We start from the raw sequence: 23,292 nt of genomic DNA on the forward strand, positions 1-23,292 counted from the left end.
AATACTGAAAATGCAGATTCCATGTATACAAATAAACTGACTACTAAAATAAATTAAACAGATATTACCTAGGTTCAGTGTTCAAATACTTTTCCAAAAACAACGTACAGCCAAACAAGTAAGTGCATGCACTCTTACCCGTGCTCTTTAACCCTTCCACCCTCTATCAAGACTCTAGATTGCACACACATGAATGTTCTTGCTCTTGTATATCTTAACATTTCCTTTTAAGTCCATATTTGTATTTAGTTTGGTGTGACCCAGCCCTGTTCTGATCATTTTGCAAACCCCCTGATCCCAAGATCAAGATTCAACAGGAGGCATTCAAGAGCCAAAGGAGACCCAACTGGTGTCGCCCAACATCCAGGACTCCTCAAACCCTGAGGAAAGAATTCTAGTCCAGGAAATTCCTGACTTCCTTCCAGGAACCCCTAGTCAGGGCGTTGCATGAAGAGTTGGAATGGACAAGGCCAGTGCTTGCAGATCAGGTTCAAAGAAGCTTTGTTTTGGACTTCAAGCTCAAGACTGAGGAGAAGATGGGCAAAGAAAAAGCCTTGGAGTTCACTGCTACTCTTCAGAAGAAGGACAAAGAACTCAAAGACCTACGTACCGCACATAAGGCGCTCCAGTACCCAAGCAACTGAAACAAGAGTTTGCTGACTCCAAAGAAGTCATGGAAAAGGCAAATGAAAAAGACTTGGAGTTGCAACTTACTGATACTCTTCAGGGGGAACTACAAGAAGAAGTTAGCACACATAAGCGGCTCCAGTGCCTGTATAATTCTAAAGGACAGGAAAATGTGCAACTTAAACAAGACAAGAGCTTGCCAAATCCAAAAAAAATCATGGAAATAATGAGCGAAAAAGATTTGGAGCTGAAAGACCTCAAATGTACTCTCCTGAAGTAAGAGAAAGAGGTAGAAAACCAAGTTAGTGCATACAAGGAGATCTCTGTATAACAATACAGTGAGAGACACTGTCCAGCTCAAACAAGAGCCAACACCAGTAAAACCCATGAGAAGATGAAAGAAAAACTCAAAGCACCTGTAATGAACACTCAAACCACTAGTACTGATGTTGGTGGAGATCTAGTCTACAAAGAAAATGAGAAACTGTCCAGGAAGGTGCAGGAGTTGTCTACTGAACTATTCTCAGTACAAGAGGAGCTGCATCTCATGAGGTTTTGTTGTGAAAGTGAAAGAGAAGGAGCACAGCGATCCAGGAGCGGCTAGAGTGGAGGAGCAGAGGGGGGCCCGTCAATGGACCTCCAAAAAAATCTATATTACATATTAAATGTGTTTTTCACATACCAGCCATATAGCATTCTACAGTGGCTTGTTTTTTATGTAGAAATAGGTAAGTGAATGTACAAAAAACAATATAATACATGATTGATAAAATATGATAACCATGATAAAAGCGAGAATATTGCAATGATGGTTTGCAATACCACATATAGTTATCAAATAACTTTATCTCATATCATGCAGCCCTTATTAAAAGTATCAGACTACACACTCATTCAAGTTTACTCTATGTGAAGCTGCAAGATAGTTTGGTGGTCATATATAGTATGTTATATTTATAATATGCAGCCCCCGACTAACACTGATTTTTTTTTTTACTTTGCCTCCTGGTCCAACTAAGTTTGAGAGAACTGGTTTAAATCTAATTGAACAGATAAAAAATAACCAAACTTACCCAATCATACAAAGAACAAGTACACAATAAATAAAGACCCCAAAAGGTTGAGCCAGATTTTTTGTGTGTTACATACATACGTGCTTGTACAAAAAGTATATAATATAGCAAGCATCTAATACTATAAAAAACCTCCAAAATTACTTATGTATGTGCTGTTGCTACCGACTTGAAGCTACTATGACTTGAAGCTCAGTTACATTTTTACTTTCTTTTCTCCTTGTCAAACTCAGGCTGACAGGAGCAGACAGACCTCGCACACAGAATTCACATGGTCGTCCGGGCTCTCCAAACATGCCCCATAGTCATTAAACAGATTTACGAAGGCTGCTGATTCTTTTACACACTGTTTTACTCGTGAGAATTTATCGCTGTGCACCAACACAACAGTAAATGGGACGTCCCACCTGAGCCACTAAAAGTTACATCCACACTCAATACATCAGCGGCCATAACTTTTACAGCCCCAATCACAATTCTTCACACTTGTGTCACTGCCTTGTTATGCACACAGCCTGCACATGTCCTCTGTAAATCTCCCTGTGCTGTTTAGTGTCAAAAACTGTCCCAGCTAAACAAATCCTGTTCCAGCTCAGATTATAGTGAAGAGTTGCAGAAGTATGATAGTTCTCTCTCCTGGGTAATATTTGTTTCATTTAGAGAAAGGCTTGTGTGTGCGAGGCGTGAAGAATTAGGCCCAGGCTGGAGCACAGACCTTGGCCCCTCACTGTACATGTTATTAAACCAGAGAAAGCTGTTACACTGCTGTTTCTCTTGAAGCTATCCCAAAGCTCTCCACGTCTGCGGTCCAACAGTGATCATATATAACCTCCCTTACACTTTCTCTGTCTGTACAGCAATCTGTTTTTATCCCAGCTCTGCTTTGCTGTTTCAGCTTTTCTTATTTCTGTTTGTTCAAGCCAATGGTCTATAAAACTCTACACAATTATTTTCATTGTATTGTGTGGTATGTTTCAAACGATGCACTGTCTGAACAATATTTCTGCTTGACAAATGTGTAAATCTTTTTTACACTTTTTTTGGTCAAACTAGAGGTTGTTTTTCTTTGTTTACAGAGTAAAGATTAACTAACGTATATATATAGTTCATATAATGTCTATTCTTTAGGCATAACAATTAATGTATGTCTACTTTTAACACTGCAGTATAGTTTAACTTGTAATAGAAGGTGTAATAGATTTCACATTTGAGTGTCAAAGCATTTTCTGCTCTCACCTCAGTTGGCTTTGCTCCAGCTCTGATGCATCTGCTGCACAGGGGGTTCTTCCCAGCTCCAATCGCTCAGGCTGATAACAGGAGTTCACATTATCAGTGTTATAGAAATGTAGAGGTACAGGTCTGCTATAAGAGGCTGCAGAGGAGCAGAGGCGTCACTCTGACACCATGCTCTGGACCCCTGCTCTCCTGCTGCTGCTGCACGCGGCCTCTGGTGAGTCCACAGATCAGTGTAAATACACATGAGTGAATACAGTGAATACAGTGCAGTGTTGTGTTTCAGTGTTTGGCTGTGGCACACCTGCTGTCAAACCCAACACCAACCGAGTGGTGAATGGAGAGGACGCTCTGCCCCACAGCTGGCCCTGGCAGGTACACAGGGCATCGGGAGGGCTGTAACATATAATATACCTACAATATGTTTTGGAGGGGGTTATTTTCCATTTGATTCATGAATGCTAGTGAACATATTCTGAAAAGCAGCATTATTGTTTTATTTATATAGTAAGAAGTTGTATTATGTTGTGGGTAAATTTTTATACAACTGTGTTATAATAGGAAAAGAGTTTAGACATTATTTGGTTTGTATTAGGCAATGCTACCATAATTATGATATGTAATTTTTCCTTTCTTACCTATACAAAGAGTTATATCTTCATGGGACCTCATCAATCACAATATTCCTATCTGTTTTTGCCCAGTCAGATCAAGATGTGGACATCCCTCTGAGACAAGCATGTACTGCAACATCAGTCTTGATATAGCTGCTCAAATCCTCCTCCTACTTATCATTGGAGACTATTCCCTGAGCCACCATTAGATGGCAGTAAACTCTAAAACACTGCATTCTGTCTCACCTGTCCTGTGTTGTCAGATCTCGCTGCAGGTGAAGCACGGCAGCCGCTTTCATCACACATGTGGGGGCACTTTGATCGCCCCTCGCTGGGTCCTCACCGCAGGACACTGCATCTGGTGAGAGAGAGCGGCAGAGGAAAAGGCTTTATTCTTCTTTCAAAGCCCTGTATAGATGTGATGTGCCCTCTGTTGCATATAGGCCTGGAGATGTGTACCGGGTGGTCCTGGGGGAGCATGACATGAGCGTTCAGGAGGGCACGGAGCAGACCAGAGAAGTCCTCCGCATCGTGGTTCATCCGGACTGGGACATCAACTTCGTGGCCAGAGGGTGAGAGGATGTAGATAGAAACCTAATCGGCTAAAATACATACATCAGCCATAACATTATGACCAAGTTAAAACACAAGTTGTATTCTCATCAGGCAACTCTTAGTGAACATTATAAGATGTAAATGAGTTTATGTCTTCAAAGGTGATAAATTAACAAGCATAACAATTTGCGAGAGAGTTTTACAATAGTAAACTTGTGATAGCCTGTCAAGGTCAATCCATCTCTGAAACTATAAAGTGTGTATTATGATAAAAGTCTTGCTATGCCAATTCAGTATATGCAATTTAAAGGTCTACTGTGTAACTTTTTTTGGTGGAGGGTTTGTTCGTCCCTCACCTCCCTCACTGGAATGTTCCATAGTACAACATTAAAGTTATTTACTACTAAACTAAACTAAAATTGTCCATGGAGAGGCAAGTCCACTCACAGTATGAAAGCATGTTTTAAATGTTTTTAATGCAATAAAACACCTGTAATTTAATAAATGTAAGATATAAGAATTTTATGACATGTTGTGGAACATTCCATGCAAAACCAAACCAGAAAAGTTACATAATGCACCTTTAATTACTTTAATAACATTGTAGTAAAAAAAACAAAAACAAAAAAACATATATGGATCTTTCAATGTAATTTAATGCTCACATGTGGCTTACAGAAATGACATGGCCCTGCTCAAACTGGACAAGAGCCCCATAATGACAGACAGCGTCAGCCCGGCCTGTCTCCCAGAGGAGGGAGAGATCATGGCTCACGGGACGCCCTGTTTCATCTCGGGCTGGGGCAACCTTTACAGTAACTATCACACTCCTGTCTATGCACTCTGAGCTCACATCACAGGGTCTGTATGAAGCAACAACAACAGAGAATACAGAGAGGGTAGCCATTATACCTGTCAATCAGAGTCACTTTATCTGTCAAGGTGGACCCAGTCACTAGTAGCTATCTCCAGTCAAAACTACAAAACAACACAACAAGAGCAGCTACTGTTAGTGCCACCACACTTCGATATGGCAAGCTGTTCAGTCTTGAGTTGGACAATCCTAGCTTGCTTTATTAGCTAAAGAGAAATGAGAAGAAGACTTATCTCTTAATTGGTGTAATTATTTGACAAAGAGGGAACCAGAGCCAAGCAGTAATTATCTGACAAATCACAAACTGAAAACAAATTAGTACTTTTTGATTGGAGGAGCTTTCATATACTGCAGCTGCGACTCTGACTAAAAGGACAAATTCAATGCTGGATCCAATTGCTCATCCCACAAAATAGAAAAAGACAATAAACACAATATTTTAAAAAGCTGCAGAGCATTTAACCAACATATATGTGTCCCTGGGTGAGGCCTGTCACGGTAATCAATGTATTGTTCAATATTATGACAACTGGAACATATATATTTTTGGCCTCAGTGTGTATCGTGTCAACATTTTCTTTGCAATCATGGTAAGATTTCTGATGTAATGCAATAGGGTATGACCTGTAGGCTTGAATAAGTAAATTCCACAGCAAATTACTGGTTCATTCTGCAGTTTATTTGTTGCAGCTCATGCCTTTAAATGTATATTTACAAAAAAAATACTGTCAGTTCTCTGCAGCAATATATCATGCTTTAAAATATATTATCATGATGGGTCTATACACTGTGTAACTCTTTTGACAGAGGGTGCAGCACTTTGCTTAGTGATGTTATAGCTTTGTCTGGCTGTTCCACTGTTTGGCATCAAACTTATCGATCTTGCATTTGGTCAATTACAGGGGTTTAAATTGCCAAAAAGAAAGAAAAAAAGGAAGAAAACTTGTATTCTTATTACGAGTGGTTTCACCTCTCCACAGATCTGACGTTTAACTTAGCTTTGTGGTACCTGATAGATTTGTTTATTGCCATAGAGAGGGACACACTAGGCCAAGGGTCTCCAACCTGTAGCTCAGGAGTTAACAGTTGCTCTCCAGCCCCTGCCAAGTAGCTCACCAAGGGATTTTGGAATTATACATATTGTGCTGAATAGGTAAAAATTTGGTTTAAATGCCTATTCCCATTGTACATGTATCATTTTGATAGCCTAATTTATCAGTCGGTTTCACTTCGTAGAAACTGTCTGACCTCGCAGTGCTAGAATTTGTTCGCTCGACGGTAGATGGGTACTTTTTATCATTTAACCAATCGCTGCTATTTGGTCGTGACGTGTGTAATGCGCCGCTAACGGGGCTAAATGGTATATTAAGCTTTTCCCAAATCCCGTAGAAAGAAGGACAATAACCTCTTTCCCCTTGATGAAATTCATCAAATATTCTCTTTATTCCGGCTTTAAATCCTCGATCTCAGGAATTGTTGACGCCACTGAATATATGGCTCTTCGTTGATTGGTTGATACCTGAACTTGCACTTCCAGGGTTTTTGCGAACCATCTAGTGTATTCTGATTCCTGATCTAGTCACTGGAGAGAAATTAAATTGAGCTGATGCACTAGGTGACGCCAGCCTGCTGTCATTTTGATGCCCGCACTGCAAAAATCCAATACTAGCTAAAATAAAATGACTTAAATTAAAAACATTTTGCATTGAGTAGATTCAACTTGACAAGTAAAATTATCTACCAATGGAAGTGTGTTTTTCTCCATTCAAGTAAAATTAGATAGGTTCTTATTTTAAGTGCAAAAAGTTTTGTTTTGTTTTTTTTCTTATTTTATGTGTAGCGAGATGTGTTTTCATATTTTAAGTACCAAAAGTCTTTAGTACTTGGCCACTGGTAGATAATTTTACTTGTCAAATGAAATTTACTACTTCAAGTCATCTTAACTTGGCTAGATTTTGTTTTGTTTTTTTTCTAATGTAAGTTTATGCACTACTAAATGGATAATGGTTTCTGTTTTCTAGGCATCTAATTGCCACTTGACTTTTATATATAGTATTTTCTTGTGACTGTTAAAACAAGTAGATCTCTGGCCTTTTCGATTTGTAAAACTAGCTCACCAGAGGAAAAGTTAGAGACCCCTGCTCTAGGCAAAGCACTAACATCTCCACGGAGACCACCCTCCACCCGAAAAGCTTACACAATGCAACTTTATCCCAAAATACAGTCCCATTTGGCAGGTAAGGTGTATAGACTTGAGATTCATAGCGCAATCACGACCCATCTAGATACAAAAACAGTGGTAGTTGACCTTAAAGAAGTCACTGGCGTTTTAATTTTATCTATTTTCCGTCAGTAAAGATGAGGCTATTTCTGCTGCTGTCATTTTCCTCTTCTGATTCCCGCTTACCTCAGCTGTCTGTCTGTTCTGTCTCTGCACACGAGTTAAGACACATGAGCACATGATCAGCCGCTCTCTCCTCTCCTTGTCCCCAGCGCACGGGCCCATGCCGGACAGGCTGCAGCAGGCGCTCCTCCCGGTGGTGGAGCACAGCATCTGCAGCCAGAGCGACTGGTGGGGCATCAACGTCAAGAGCACCATGGTGTGCGCCGGAGGAGACGTCAAATCCGGATGTAATGTGAGTCAGGCTGTTCACAATTGTCAAGGGTGGTTTTGCTTAAGTTGCAGTCAAAAGTAGTCAAAAACAAGAGCGTATATAGGAAAAAGTATCCTCAAGTTGGAATGAATTGGATATAACTTTTCAAACTCTAAAAATGTCAAATCAGTTATACTACATACACAGCCTACTTGAAATAAGCACAAAACAGCCATGCTAGTCTTGAAATGTTCTGTACTTTTGAAACCAAAAATATGTAAAGACAGAAGTGTATTGTGGAGAGATTACAGCCAAATAGTAGAATATTACTTAAAGATATATTATGAAACTTTTCTGGTGTGCTTATCTCCATGAGGAGGTTATTGCTTTGCCTGAAACGCTCTATATTGTTTGGCATTAATCTCATCTATCTCTGCGAAGACAAAAGATGATGCCACCAGGGGAACTTATAAGTGAGATCTGTGGAGAGGAAAATCCGCTTACAGTAAAAATGCATTTACAGCCAAATAAATAACACCTCCAAGAAGTGAAACAAGAACAGAGCCACCTTTAACTGGAGTAACATACAACTGGAGAAAAAGGTAAATACATGTAACCTATGTTCTTGTTTGCAGGGAGATTCGGGAGGCCCTCTGAACTGCATGGGGCAGGACGGGAAATGGTACTTGCAGGGCGTGACCAGCTTCGTGTCCTCAACAGCCTGTAATGAAGTGAAGAAGCCGACAGTGTTCACCAGGACCTCCGCTTTCACACAATGGCTCCACAAGGTAATGTGCTGAAGCTCTATTCTGTACGCACAACAACACGTACATCGAAAGCTTATTATCATTCTAAATTGGACACTTTTTACTGTATTATGATGTTTATTTAGTGAGTCATTTAGATGTGAAATCAGAAAGACATCCCACACAATGTATTCAGACTCATTTCTACTAAATAAGTAATATATGAATGCGGCTTATAAAATATGAAATGTTGATGCGAAAAGCTGTCCAAACGCATTACAAATAAGCACTGAAAACATGGAAAGCATGAGTCATCGACAAGGATTACAGCAAAACCCAAGTAAAAATGAAAATGAAACTGTAAGCTTTCAACAACAAAATGTGTTATACAAGCTTAAAGAGCTCAGGATTGAATTGACTACTTCTTACACAACTTGTATTTATTTATCACCTTAAAATCTCTATTGGTTTGCGATAATTGAAAATTCCTCATGTGACAGCACAAGCCTCAATAACAGAATTATATTTCATGCGTAACTGATCATTATGTTTACTGTTTTTTTCATTACAGGTTATGACCAATTACTAAAAACCAGCTCTTGACCAACTTTACCTCTTTTGAAGTCACTTACACTTTGAGAATGGAATGACTTTGTAAGATGTGTATAAAATCCTACACCAACCCATTTAACATTGTCATTTGTGAATTATAGTTTTAGTATTTTGCTATTTCTTTAAAAACATTGTGGTGACAGTCCTATACAGCGTTCTCATCAGTAGTTTATTGCAGCCCGCAGCTCTCCTCTCCCAGTCCAATCTGCATTTGTCAGGTGTAAATGAGGCATAGCAGTATCACAGTGTAAATGATGAGAGGGTTAGTATGACTGCAGCGGTGAGAAATGGTCCCGGTGACAGAGCGAACAGGACATATCCGTGACAACTGCTCCATCCGTCAGGACCAAGGTCGCCCCCAAGAGACGCTGGATACTCCGTCCCTCACCTCTGATAGGCTGTCATCTGTAAGAGCTTATGTCAACAATAAACAGCATCAGAGAAAGCATTTAGTATTTATTATTGAATCTGACCTATTCTTGTCGACAGCATATTTAAAGTGGGATTAAACACCTAAACCACGCCCACATCCACATTTCAAATAGAGCTCATGGGCAGTGGCTGGAGGGTGGGTTTACGGAAGCAGAGATGGGGACTTGTGAGTCATGACTTGGACTCGAGTCAGACTTGAGTCACTATTTTTTGAACTTCAGATTTGACTTGATAAAATGAATTAAGACTTGGGACTGAAGGTCTATGACTCAGGACTTGACTCAGACTTGAAGCCTATGACTTGAGTAGAATTGATGCTTCCCCTAGAAATATATATGTTTTTAGAAAATACTTTTCTCTTCACAGCTGATACATGCAGTGCTTAATTTTAAAGAACACACTGGAACATGTCCCTCCCCCTTCTCTGTTTGTTACTATGGCAACATTAACTGAATGTACTACAGTAACATACAGTACAAATACAGTAAAACAGAGGGAACTACAGATAACTACATGACAAAATAACTGTTATTTAGCATTTTAAATATTAATTCTTTCTGTTCTGACCATAATGATCACTGTTGTCAAGATGTTTAAAAAGGAAAAATTAGCATTTCTACAACTATTATATCTCTTATATATATATAAATACCCATATATAAATATACCATGACTTTTTAAGTACAATTTAATTTAAAATTCATATAAATAGCAAAAATCTAAGCTATATTTGGTACTTTTTTGGTTTAAAGGCTTAAAGACTTGAAGCTCAAAGCTGATATCTTGGACTTGACTTGGACTTATGGGCCAGTGACTCAACTTGGACTTGCCCATCTTTGACTTGGGAATTAACTCGGACTTGAGGTCACAGACTTGAGACTTACTTGAGACTTACAAAACAACAACTTGGTCCCACCTCTGTAAGGAGGTCTAAACAACACTGTGATTGGCTGAACAGGCAGCTGCGTTTCAAACTCCGCCTCTGTATTCAGAAATACCTGCCTTTAATTGGGCCTATACAGAGTGATGTCACATAGCACTTGAAATTGCAGTGGCCACTGGAGGCAGCACACACTCCAGAAAATGCACCTTGTCTTTTATCCCACTTTAAATATGACTAATTGGTACCTGTTTTAAGTGTTGTAAAAACTTCGAATCATTCTGTTTGCTACATATCGCTCATTTTCACTTTTATTATAGTTCAGATTTAAGACTGCCCTTAAAGATTAGCGGAGCTGTAAAAGGAAGCATGAAACTTTGCAAGATTAGTAACATCCCTAGGGCGAACAGCTAAATCACTGCTTAAACCACCTTTTTTGGAAAATAATGTTAAATTATCACATAGGTTATAATTTTTGATGCCATAAATGTGTGACGTGACTAATTCCTGGTAAGTGGAGTTCAATTGACAATAAAAACAGCTGTAATTGTATAAACACAAAATATATCAGTTTAATGCTACTGTGGAACATTTCAGGCAAAGTCATATAATCTCCATGCAAATAAAAACATTCTCCACCAGTAAAAGTAACACAATGCACTTTTAAAGCGACTATCTGTACTTTTACATTTTTTGTGACCAGTAAATGGCAGATGTGAAATCTCAAGACGATTCTCCAATCAGAAAGCAGGATGAGCCTCACATGACTCTGTCTTATGGATTGCTGGTTCAGTGTTGAAATCCAGTTGGTTTAAATCTAAAAATGCCTCTGAACATAAACTGAGAATAAGAGAAATGCAGGGTTGTCTATCTGCAGGTGAAGGGTGCACTTTTTGGTTGTAATTTCTTATTAGAAAACTTTAACAGTATATCCTCTAATCCTCTCCTCTGCTCCTTTGAACTTCTCCTCTACTCTTCTGCTCCTGTCTCCTCTTTCCTGATGGCAGCTGCACTATGATTAAGTTTAATGATTAAAGGTAGATCTCTGTTAAGTGTTTGGGGTGAAGCCTCGCTTCCATGTAGAACTAAATTATCATTCTGAAATATGATATGGCACTTACAGATCTTTAGAGATGGTTAAATGTTTTTTGCTATCAAAAACCGATGAACATGCCTTTGAAGGATCAAATATTTTATTAACTTGGATTTCAACCACAAGGAACCCACACAACCCTTACATTCTTGAGGAAAATGGTCACGTGACTTCCTTCATGCTTTGGAGTTTAGAAAAAATAGTTGTTTAAGATTACAAAATTGATAACTAAGCAAATTAAACTATAATAAAGGGATTATGCAGTATTTTTATTTATTTAATTTTATTTATTTATTTATTTTTGTGACATGCGCTGTTCTCAGCTCCAGTGTTAAATTAGACTTCCATATTCAGCTCATATTGAGAAATATTAGTCCTGGTGGTGTTAGTAATCTGGCAAAGTTTCATGCTTGTACCATTAAAGCGAACTATTTTGGTCCTTAACAGCTTCACTAATTTGAAAGTCCGTTGCTTAATAGCCAATATTAATTTATGTGTTAAGTCAATAATTATTATTATAAATTTATTCCCAAACATTAACAGTAGCCTGCTGTTACTTCCATACAATTGTCTTTATAATTCACCTCTGTACGGTCTACATCTATGGACAGATCAGTGGAGATGTGACCGGCCCACAGTAACATCATCAAGGTATTTTAGCAATAAACACTTGCAAAGGAATAAATGTAATACACCCAAGTTTAATGCGATAAGATTACACTTTAGGTTAAGTTAAAGTTTCTTGTTCCTAAACCCGGTGAACGTGAGAGACACGTCCGTGCGTCGGCGCCATAGTAACGTCCAGGCGCGGGGACTATATAAAGCGCTGCGTCTTTTAAATCGGTCTGTTTTCACTTGAACTCGAGTGAGAGATTTCACCCAATATCGCTGCTGCTGGTAAAATACACTTTGAGATTCCTTAATACCAATATTTCTTGAAAAAAACTACAATTTGGGCATCAGCACACTTTCTAATCCTACTTTGTTAACTCTTTTCAAGGTTTGCAACTCAACTTAACTCTACTCAACCATGGCTCGCCCTGCTGCCCACCTGGACCTCTTCCCTGGAGGTAAGACAGATCACTGAAATATTCGTGAATATTGATCAAATGAACTAAATGCTACATGTTGTCAACCATTTTGTCCACGCATGGCTATTTCTACTCGCGTTAGGGTAAAATGGTATCATAGGTCGAATGTGAAATTGCTTCATTTGAGAGGCTTTCAATCGACGATTACTTACTGTGGTTGTAATAATAACTGGTAAAAGGGGCCTATTTTTTTTTGGTATGGGTACAAAGTAAAAAGTTATCAAAGTATTTTATGGAAAACTGCCGCTGTTGATATGGGCCGCCGTTGTTATGGGTCGCCGTTGTTTGCACACGGTGATCACACTTATACCTAAGTCATGTACATTTCAACTCATCTTTATGAATATGCGTATGAATATTCGACAGTTGTATTATGCTATCAAATAGGGCTCCGACTAAAGGTAGCACATGTCGACAGGCCAATTAAGCCATTGAATAATGCTCCCACTGTAGAACCACCATTATTTAATTGTTTGTATGAATATGGGTCGAGGTAGCTTATCTGGACAGTCCTACTATCTCCCAAATACTCCATACACTAGAGATAGCATAACTGACCTTTGTAATCCTGGGGACAATAAAGATGGGACAATTCTGTGCAACTGAGTTTTATTTATTCAGCAGCTTTCTAAACAAATTTACAATGTATTCTACACATGGAAGCAAAATAAAATAGATGGAATGAAAATGATGACGATAAAATCAAATATTAAATCCAAACTATTCAGTCATCTAACATAGGTATTCTGCCGCAAATCTTCTGCCTCGGGTAGCTCAAATCGATGGACATTTAAACTGTAACAGCGCTTGGAGGTTGACAGGACAGTTTAGTTTGTAGGTGTCGAAATTCATCAGTGTTTTAGATCATTTTTGAAAAAAAAAAAAAAAAAAAGATGGCACCCAGCACACTAGAGTATTTACAGAGATGTGCATTTTATATTGAAAGAGATCATGTTATGAGGTTTTGGTTGAGTTTTACTTGAGTTTTAGGGATGAATGGGATTACTGAGGTGCACTGCACACTGGCAGATACACTGTGGACTTGTGCAAGAGAAGCCAGACAGACCTGTGTTTAGAGTCTTGTACAAAAACTGTAGGCCTGTATTTATACCTAAAACCTTGCTGGTAAGTCTGTAATTCAGGACGTGAGCCAAGGAAAAAGTAGTTATCGGCTAATATATTGCACTGACCAGCAGCTCTGGTCTTTCCCTGTTTTTACAATTCTGTAGAATGACTTGTGTGTAAAAATTTGTCTGGCACCTTGTGCCATCGACACAACAGCAGGAAAACCTTTGTATGAAACAACTTGTTAATATTGTAAAATGTTGCAGTGACTCTCGATCCGCGGGACGCTCCGGGGGACCCTCCTGCTGCCGGCTCCTCGCCAGGCGAGGACGACGCAGGTGAGGTGCAGGTAAGTATGCCTTTTGTTCTTGCTCGTTTCTCCCCTCCTCGGCAAGAGGACGTGTTTGGACGAGAGGAAGAGGAGGAGGATGAAGAAGAGGAAGAGGAGGAGGAGGAAGAGGAGAACAGTGAAGAGGAAGAGGACGATGATGAGGAAGAGGACAGGAGTGAAGAAGAGGAGGAGGACTTGGATGACGTAGACTCTGGCTACTCAAGTCTCTCAGAGGAAGACAGCGATGAAGATGTTGACGTGGAGGGGGAAGATGACGACCAGGTTTTCCCTCCGGAGGAGTTCTGGGCCGACTGGCGCCAGGCGGCCCGTCCTGCTCAAGATCGGAATGTGAGAGATCGTCCCCCGACCCCCTTTGCTTGGCAGCGAGCAGAGAGCCCTTCTCCTGCGCCCAGTCCCGGCGTTGAAGAGGAGCATCGCCCGTCTTCTCCCGCTGCTGTGCTTCCTGCGCCCTCCTGCCATCCTGCTCCTTGCCCTCTCCCTGTGGGCCTTGCTCTGGACGTCCTGCCTCTCGGTGGATCCAAGCGCCACAGAGATGAAGATGCGGATGAAGAGGGAGACCCCAGCTCCAAGAGGCCGCGTCCTTCCTCCAGTTCCCCAGAGCCCGTCCCCTCCACATCTTCTGGGACGTCTGCAGGTTTCTCATGGTACTTCCGCCCCCTGCCCCCGTACCCTGACTCGGACGATGACTGAATTCCATCTCTGAGACTCTGGGCTTTGTAACATCATTTCGGCAACATTTACCACCTTTAACACCGCCGATTTCATCTCTTGTACATAGTTTTTCAATTTATTATCTCAGCTGTGTGTTAAGTAGTAGTAGTAGAAGCTTTGAGTGCCAAAATAATTTTTCATCTTTTGTGTGTTTCAAAAAAAAAAAAGAGAGAAAGCAAGGAATAGTATGTAGGATTTCTAAAAATGTTTTATAAGCAAAAAAAAAAAAAAGTTAAATATGATCAGTAAGTAAATAGTAATAGATAAACATAATTTAAGCTACAATGTCACAGATGTCCTGCATATTACGCCTCGCATTCTACTCTGGGCATAGGTAGGTTAGAGGTGAGAAGGTAGTGGGGTCACTGGTGTGATTCCCGGTCGTTTGCTGTGTTTGTTTGCTGTGTTTGTTTGTGTGTTGAAAGGGAAGGAGAACTATGTAGGAACGTAACAGACACAGCATGAACAAATTCTCTAAATTTGCTCAATGACTAAATTCTAATTGAGAGAAAAGTCAATCTGATGCTTATTTGTAGTTTCCTGTATAGTACACCTTGCCTTGAATTTACTTTGAGCTGGTTCCACTCTGGTCATAGGAGGGTTAACTAACTCATTAATATTATTTTTAAAATACCTAAAAAAAAAAAATAAATTAAATTAAATATTTTTTAATATACTCACAATGAAATCCCTCACTGGAGGAAACATGTCCCTGTCTTCATTAGGAGATTTGTTTTTGTCTGCTCATTCAACAGTTAGTTGGACACTCAGTTTATCTTTTTTTGTGGTTTTGTTTTTTTTATTTTTCATAATTTGTAAGACGTGGAGACCTAGATTTGTTCACTAACTTGTCGGTTGGTGGGACACTCCCTAATTCTCCCGTTCGAGTTGTTGTTTTATGACTACATTGTACTACAAGTAGTACACAAATGAACAAATGTGTACTATATTGTAATGTTATACTCCTGTAAACAGATGTGGAGACTTGTGTTTGTCTATTCACTAGAGAATTAGTGGGACACCTAAGTTTCTCTCTTTTCTCTCTCTTTTTTTTTTTTTCCCAGTAATTGTAATTTAAGTTTAAAATGCAGAATTAGCACAACCATGGTATTTAGAATTAAACTTTACAATGCATTTGTATTGTATCTTTCTGTAAACTGTACTTTTACTTTTACTTTATAATAATTTGTAATATGTGGAGATCTGGGTTTGTTCACTAACTTTTCGGTTGGTGGGACACTCCCTAATTCTCCCATTTAATTTGTTGTTTTCCGAATACCTTGTACTACAAATAGTATACAAATGTGTACTATATTGTAACGTTATACTCCTGTAAACAGTCTCTGCGGAGACTGTACTTTTACTTTATACTGATTTGTAAGATGTAGAGACTTGGGTTTGTTCACTAACTTGTCGGTTGGTGGGACACTCCCTACTTCTCCTGTTTAAGGTGAATTTTAACGGTGTGTTTACAAGATAAAACATTGTACTTGCTTTTTTGCAGAGCGCATTGGTACGCAGAAGCCTCTGTTTTTCAGGATAGTTGTTCATTCCAAAGAGGGCCTAAACCAAAGTGCATCGCTCTAATATTTGTGGATGAATTACACAGAAGGAGTGGAGATGCACACTTAAGGCTTTCTTCCTAGTTCCATTAAAAGGGCTTTGATTGGGGGGGTGGGCCGCTGTGTAAGTTTATGTCTTATTATATATATGTCCAGAAGTATGTTCCAGTCAGAGCCATCGTGTCCTGGTGAGTAAAGACCAAAACTAACGTAATATTTGTATTAATTACTAAAGAACTTTGTTCACTTTTAAAAGAAAGGCGCGTCGCTGATGGAACTGTTCATGGCATCATCCACAAAGGGCAGTGAACCACCACCAGAGGGAGCCCTGATCGTAACGTTGGAACACAAGGTATTCTGAGAAATGAGAGAATTAATAATGAAATAATGATAAATAATGAGTTTTGTACTTTTATTGCACTTTTAGGAGCCACAGTCATCGCCATCTCTGCTGAGACGTATACAGCTGCAGTGGCTTATCTCGCTCCAGTCAGATGATCCACAGACTTCTGTAAGTTATTATCAGAAAATAATTAAAATCTGATCAAGTAGAATGTAAAATTACACTAAACATGTGTTTTAGGATCCAGAAAGTTTCCTGGAGTGTGACCCATCAGATGCTCTCGGCCACATGAGAGGAAGGGGTGATCGAGGCCTGGTCCAATAAGAGACTTGGCCCAACACAAGGGAGAAGGCCTTCAGTCTGTGTAATCTGCTGTTACTCTGAAGTTCAGTCTAATCAAAACTGAAGCATCACTCCTGATGAAGATCTCCAGAGGAACAAGAAACTCCAACAGTGGTGAGAGAAAAGAACCTATACTAAATCTTTGCAGGTTTTATAACAAGATTTTTACTGTCTGATCCCTGTGTTTTATATTGTAACTGTGCAGGTGCTGAGGAGCACACTGGACCTGTGGATTTAATGGAGGAACATTAAGAGACAAATGGTTTTTGGAGGACTCAAAAACAAGTGATGAATCTCATATAGAAGACTTAACGCCTGGGAAAAAGGACAGGATGATGAGACGGACTACAGGAACGATGTGTGACATCTGGCCTCATGGTAACAACCAAGCAGATTATTGTGGACTTCAACTAAAATGGACAAAACAACCATCAAACTCTCTGTGTCGGCACTGAGGTAGTAGAGAGGGTGACCGTGACTGAGGACCTGCCCTGAAGCATTCACACTGCCTGAGCTGTGGAGAGGCCCAACAACGCCTTTACTACTTGAGGAAACTGAGGAGCACCAACATCCCCAGTCCATTAATGAGGAACTTCTACAACTGTGCCATCTGAAGTGTTCTGACATCTGGATTTTTTGTGTGGTTCTCCTGCTGCAATAAGGCCGACCTACACGCTCTCCAGCGGGTGGTAAAAACAGCGGGGAAAGTCACTGGGACAACTCTCCCACAGATCAGTAACATCTATATGACCCGTGGTCACCGGCACCAGCCTACTCATCACCTTTTCCACCTGCTGCCCTCAGTCCTCAGTTAGAAAGTACAAGTCCATAGACGCCAGAACAACCAGACTGACCAACAGCCTGTATCCCCCGGCTGTGAGGCTGCTGAACACTGCCCCCTTTCCCTCTCTGTCTTTTTCCCATGGACAATAACCACATCCACCAATAAAATATCATTGACCTGGACGTTGCATTATTACATATGTGCTGCCCTGAATGTCCTTACTGTGCTAATGTTTGTGTTGGAGTTAGTACTTAAGGGATTATTGGGTGGGGTTTTACACCTGTAGTATTGTGCTTCACATCAAAACTAATGCAGTGTTTGATGCTCTTAACTATTGCTTCCTATGAAAATGACAATAAAATCTCTTGAATCTGAAATAAATAAAGATAATCTAAATGTATCCTTATTGCGTAGAGTATTAATAGTATATATATAATATTAAATATTTAACACTACGTGACTGGTGGGAATCTGCTAAGGTTGTAACTAAAAGTTATTTTGGTGATCAATTCATCTTGTGATTATTCTTTCAATTAATCATTTAGTTGTTCATAAGGTGAAGGCCCCTTGAACATGAGATTTTTGCAACATATTACCCACATAAAGCTGAAGCTAAGCTGCTTGAGGTAATTCTGATGTTTACATGATTTACAGACTGACTGAAAATGACTTCCAGATAGCAGCTGAATGATGCCTACTTTTGAAACTAGACAATTTCATCTAAAACACAAAGTTCTCATGTCATTTTCATGCATTTACTGCTCTGTCTGTGTCATAAAAGCTCTTTTGTCAGCTTATGGCATGTGTTGAGTCTGTTCACAGACCCATTTTCAACAATTTTGCAGTCCTAGAATATACATTACTTTTACTTTGAGGGCCAATTTCCTTCCAAAATGAGTCACTTGATTTCAGTATGGTATACAAGCATGTCTGTATGCAGGGAGATTTTTGTGTTGTTTTAACTTTGTATTACCATGGAATCATGCAGGTGACGTGCCATCTCCAGAAAGTGATGCCACATCAAAGGAAAATAAACCATGTATGATGGGTAATATGGGTTGTTATTGTACTGCTTACAGAGCAAATACCTAAAGCCAATGCCCTGCACATAACGACTCATACATTTCATACATACATACAATACATGTGCAAAATGTTTTAAATCTTGTCAAATAGTAGATGTTTAAGTGGGAATGTGAGCCTCGCTTATGCAACAATAGGTCTCAAAAGTAATGAGTGCATAGTAAAACATGTGGGTCAATGTAGAAAAAGAATAAGGCACAATTAGCAGCAGCTATCGTTGGTAACTTTGACAGTGCTGTTCCTTTATATAGTGTTTTCGCTCTCATGATATAAACTTTCACATGGAGACAATATCCTAGCCATAGATTTAGATGGGATATTGCAAATTTTACTTGTTGGTATCTAATCTTCATTCATTCACTTGGTCAATGCCAATTTTCAGTAAGATCAATTTTACTCAAATATGTTTTTCTAATATAATATTATATAATATAATTATATCATAAATTATGATAATTATATTAATAATCTGAATCTGCATCAAAGTTAGTAGCTCTGGCATATTGAGTCAAATTGAGACTACACTGAAATTAAGCAAAGAATTATGGCCTATCCACCTGCACACAATGGGCAAAGGTAATTCCTGTAATTTGTTCACTTTAAATTAAAATAGAATTACTATATGGTTAATAACATGACGGATTACTTAATGACAACCTTAAGCCCAGAATCCCTGAATGCACTGGATCCATGGGTGTGGAATGGAGGAGAACTGGAAGAACTGTCCACGGGCTAGTGGTGCTGACCTCTGCTCTTATACTCGAGCATGTCTTCGCAGTGGAAACCATATCACACAGGTCTCCAGTTTGAGTCTCGCCTTAGCACTGCATTATGGGAGATTCAGTTCTACCCCAGCCTAGTGTAGAACTTATATCTAAAACTCTTAAAACCTGCCTTACTTATGTGACCCCTCTTTCTTATTTTTTCTTCTCCTTTACTTTTATTCAAAACCTTTCATTTCACAATGCTTTTGTTTTGAACCCATCTGTTCAACAATTTAATTTATCAGCAATTACTTCATAGGCTACATGTGTCATTAAGTGATTGTTAAGGTCAATAAATGCTACCGCTCTGTAAAAACAAAACAAAACAAAACAAAAAAAAACCCCAAAAAGTTATGTTTGTCTTTCCTGTAAGTCAGTGTGCTTTTAAAATTTATTATGACATTTGAAAGTCCATGGCTTTACAGCCTATATTAAGTTATGTAGGCTACGTTACTTGAAATTCTTGTGTTAAGTCAATAAATTTGTTTCATTTGTCACTTTTCTTTCCAAATGTTAAAAATAGCCTACTGTTACTTGCATTCAAGGGTCCAAAAAACAGCCATAGTAAAGTTTACTGCCACTGTCAACTCTATGTCAATAACAAACACTACTTATGACAAAATATTAGTACTCTGATTTAAGCACATAGCTGTTACTAAAAACCTAAGGGATGCGTTCACTTATCATCATTTACTCCCCTCTGCTGGTTAATAATAGTAATGATGTTTGGTCTTGACTATCACAGCAGCTCCCCTCAGTGGCCGCTTCGAGGTGGATCCACAAGGCTTGTGTTAAAATGTGCACAAATCCCACCACACACACACATTTACATAATATAATCACAGAACTGCTGCTCATCTGATCCACCAGAGGGGTGTAGTGGGTCAATTCTGATATTCCAAGGCCAGATTTAATGATTAGCTGTTTATATTTGGATTACTGATGAGATGGTACGTTGGCTCTGCTGTATGCGATAAAACTGGCTATATAACTAGATAGTGATATATAAATTATCTTATCTTTTTTCCATTAGCTTTCATTAAACCATGGCTCCTCTCACTAATCTGCTCTTACAGATGTTAAAGGTCCTATATTACACAAAATGGACTCTTGTGAGCTTTAAGCCATGTTAGAATGTGGTTATGTCATCAAAAACATACCTGGAGTTGCTTTGTTTCATTCACACATGTTTGTCTAACTCTGTTTTAGTATTATTAGTCTGTGTTATTAGTCTGTCTACATGTCCCAGGTACAAAATGCTCTTTTCCACCTTGTGATGTAGTGTTTAATATGCAGGGTTTGTGTGTTAAATTTGTGTGAATGAAACAAAACACAACTCAACGTATGTTTGTGATGAGAAAACAACATTACAAAAGTGAAAAAAAGCATAGCACACTCAGATGGCCGATGTCCAAAAGCTTTTTTATTTTTAAAATAACGTTTCGGGGGAAAAAAAAAAAAAAAAAAAGCCTTCATCAGATATTTTTCTTGCTTTGGCCCACAGCAGACAAAATAGTTGCCAGCCCAGGTGCTCATATCCCCCTCCAGTGAACGGGAGGCCCCAAAGTGAGGTCACCCAGTGAGATCAGTCCATTCTATGACAAGAAAAAAACAGTTTAGATATTTATATAAGCACATTCTATTAAATACAGAAATAGTTTAATCATATCACACACAAAAAACCCCAAAAAAACATCTTAGATCAACCTCTACATTCAGTCCGTGAGGAGCTAGAGTCTTAATTTGGTGAATCCAGAAGTGTTCTCTTTTTGACAGGAGCATTTCTGGATTCTCACCTCTAGGGGCAGTTCCACATGCCGATATAGCTTAAAGAAGAGATAGAACGGTTGAAATGAGCCCACAAAATGAGCCGCCACAGGATAGTTCATGTTTTTGCATCTGACTGTACTCCTATGTTCTGCAATATTGAATACAAATATGAGAAGACAACATTATAAATCAGAAAACAGCATAATATAGGCTCTGATGTGTAAGTTATTGGATACAGGAGCGACCCTGGTGTCAAACCTCGCACCACCTTTGAAACATCACTAATGACGACATCACAGAACTGACTATAGACTGTAGAACACATGTTTTACAGTGCAGGGCAATGAGCAGGGTTAATATAGCTACTTTGTGAGGCTGTAAACATGTTGACATGCTGACCCCATCTGTCCATAAAATGAATCTTTCTCCTTCTCATTAATATTTGAGTGTTAATATAATCAAATCAAGCAGAAATATACAAACAATTTACACTTTTTTCATCAGTCAGAATGTTTATAAATGATGGCATCTGGCTTCTAATAAATCCATTGTGTCGGTTCACGGATAGGGTTGCGCCGATATCGGCGCCGATACTGAAGAATTTGCTTGATCGGTTCCATGATATCAAGTCATCTGGTTTATTTATTTATTTTATTTTTATTTTATTTATTTATTTATTGGATCCCCATTAATCTTTCTTGGGGTAAAGATTATTCTTCCTGGGGTCCAAGTTGACATAATTTACAATAAAATGTTCCATTATAATAACAAAAAAAGTTCATACATAAGTTCATACAGTCCTGTTCCATAGTACACTACACTACACTACTACAACTATAATATATCCAATAAATTACAATGCATAACTAGTGGTATAATTAAGTACAATTTCCAATATATATCTTTAACATTTTCTTAAAACTTGGATATCCTGGTTGGGTTTTAATAAGTCTATGTACTAATTTTGGCCTCAGACATCTGGATTTATATTCATGCAAACAAGTTCAGTAGTTATTTGAAGGATAAATAAAAGTTACATAACATAACCGAATCTTTCTGTAATAAGTTAACCATTTTTCATCAGTACTCTGGTATTACTTAGTATCGGTTATCTGCAGATACTTAAATAGTATTTATCGGTACTGAAAAAGCTGGATCGGTCCATTTCTACTCACAGGCCACGTTTTAGGATATAATAGTTTTCTGAGTGCTTGTCAGATGAGCAGGTGAAATTTATACTCATCATTGAACAGTATTGCAGAACGGAAGAAAAATCATGTCCATTTTGCAGTCTGATTTTGACGATAATTACACCCCATCACACGAACCAGAGTGCTTTTTCACTGCAGTCTGAAACAAAACTCACTGGTCTGAAATGTTTTTGCACCTGCTGCTGCTGCTGAAAAAAGAAAAATCAATAAACGCCAGAACACTTGATGGGATTTCAACCTCTGCAAATTTGTAGAATGATAAATTGTTTCTGACTAATGGTGCGTTTTGTTTTTTTCACAGAATTCTAGACTGACAGGATTATGCATGCAGTTTTAGTTAAAAGAGACATTAGTTACACAGTGATACGTGCGCATGCCTCATGGGTCTGTTCTCATAACCTGATAGTGGTCTGACGCCCCCTCACTGATCACTGATCCAGCTTAGGGCAGTTACAGCTGATCTTTATGGTTTATGGATCAGTTTAACCAGAGCGCCTACAGTGTGCCCACATGGGACTTCCCACATGGCGATAGTCTGACCCCATGTGGACTGTGCCAGCATGGCAGCAAAGGTGGCATAAACTCACTGACCTTCCAGCTAATCATTCGCCCACACACTCATCAAACTAAACATTCACAAGGGTCACACCAGGTATAGGAATGTGGAACAAAACAGCCGCTCTCACAAAAATGAAAATACTGTTATAGTGGGTAACAAAATGAATCCCATTTCTAGTTATGGATCGCCTAAATATTTCAGTATAGACTAGAGGAATGTGGGTGGATGGACAATGCGGCTCCAAAGGTCAAAGGTAAGACTCCTGTGAATCTCCATTATAACCATATGTGGGTCTTCTGCAGGCGCGTACTCCGAGTGTGTA

The 23,292-nt window shown here is 39.0% G+C and overlaps 1 protein-coding gene across 1 annotated transcript; it reads left to right on the forward strand.

Moving 5' to 3' along the window:
* The first annotated feature begins 3,089 nt into the window (after window positions 1-3,089).
* On the forward strand, window positions 3,090-9,001 carry LOC110154882 (proproteinase E-like). The gene is made up of 8 exons (XM_020918930.2): window positions 3,090-3,150; window positions 3,220-3,308; window positions 3,811-3,908; window positions 3,991-4,119; window positions 4,781-4,917; window positions 7,470-7,612; window positions 8,206-8,358; window positions 8,888-9,001. Exons 1-8 carry the CDS (start codon window positions 3,105-3,107, stop codon window positions 8,903-8,905), a joined length of 813 nt encoding a protein of 270 aa, XP_020774589.2. The 5' UTR covers window positions 3,090-3,104; the 3' UTR covers window positions 8,906-9,001.
* Window positions 9,002-23,292: the final 14,291 nt, after the last annotated feature.

Source organism: Boleophthalmus pectinirostris, unplaced genomic scaffold (genome assembly GCF_026225935.1).
Source record: "Boleophthalmus pectinirostris isolate CB_2022bp ecotype Guang Dong unplaced genomic scaffold, ASM2622593v1 HiC_scaffold_7, whole genome shotgun sequence".
Lineage (NCBI taxonomy): Eukaryota > Metazoa > Chordata > Actinopteri > Gobiiformes > Gobiidae > Boleophthalmus > Boleophthalmus pectinirostris.

What these genes read in the sequence shown, in the direction of transcription:
- LOC110154882 (XM_020918930.2), top strand. Translation starts at nt 3,105, where the DNA reads ATGCTCTGGACCCCTGCTCTCCTGCTGCTGCTGCACGCGGCCTCTG. An exon ending in GGGCTGGGGCAACCTTTACA is followed by an intron (nt 4,918 to 7,469) that starts GTAACTATCACA and finishes CCTTGTCCCCAG; the next exon opens with CGCACGGGCCCATGCCGGAC. An exon ending in ACGTCAAATCCGGATGTAAT is followed by an intron (nt 7,613 to 8,205) that starts GTGAGTCAGGCT and finishes TCTTGTTTGCAG; the next exon opens with GGAGATTCGGGAGGCCCTCT.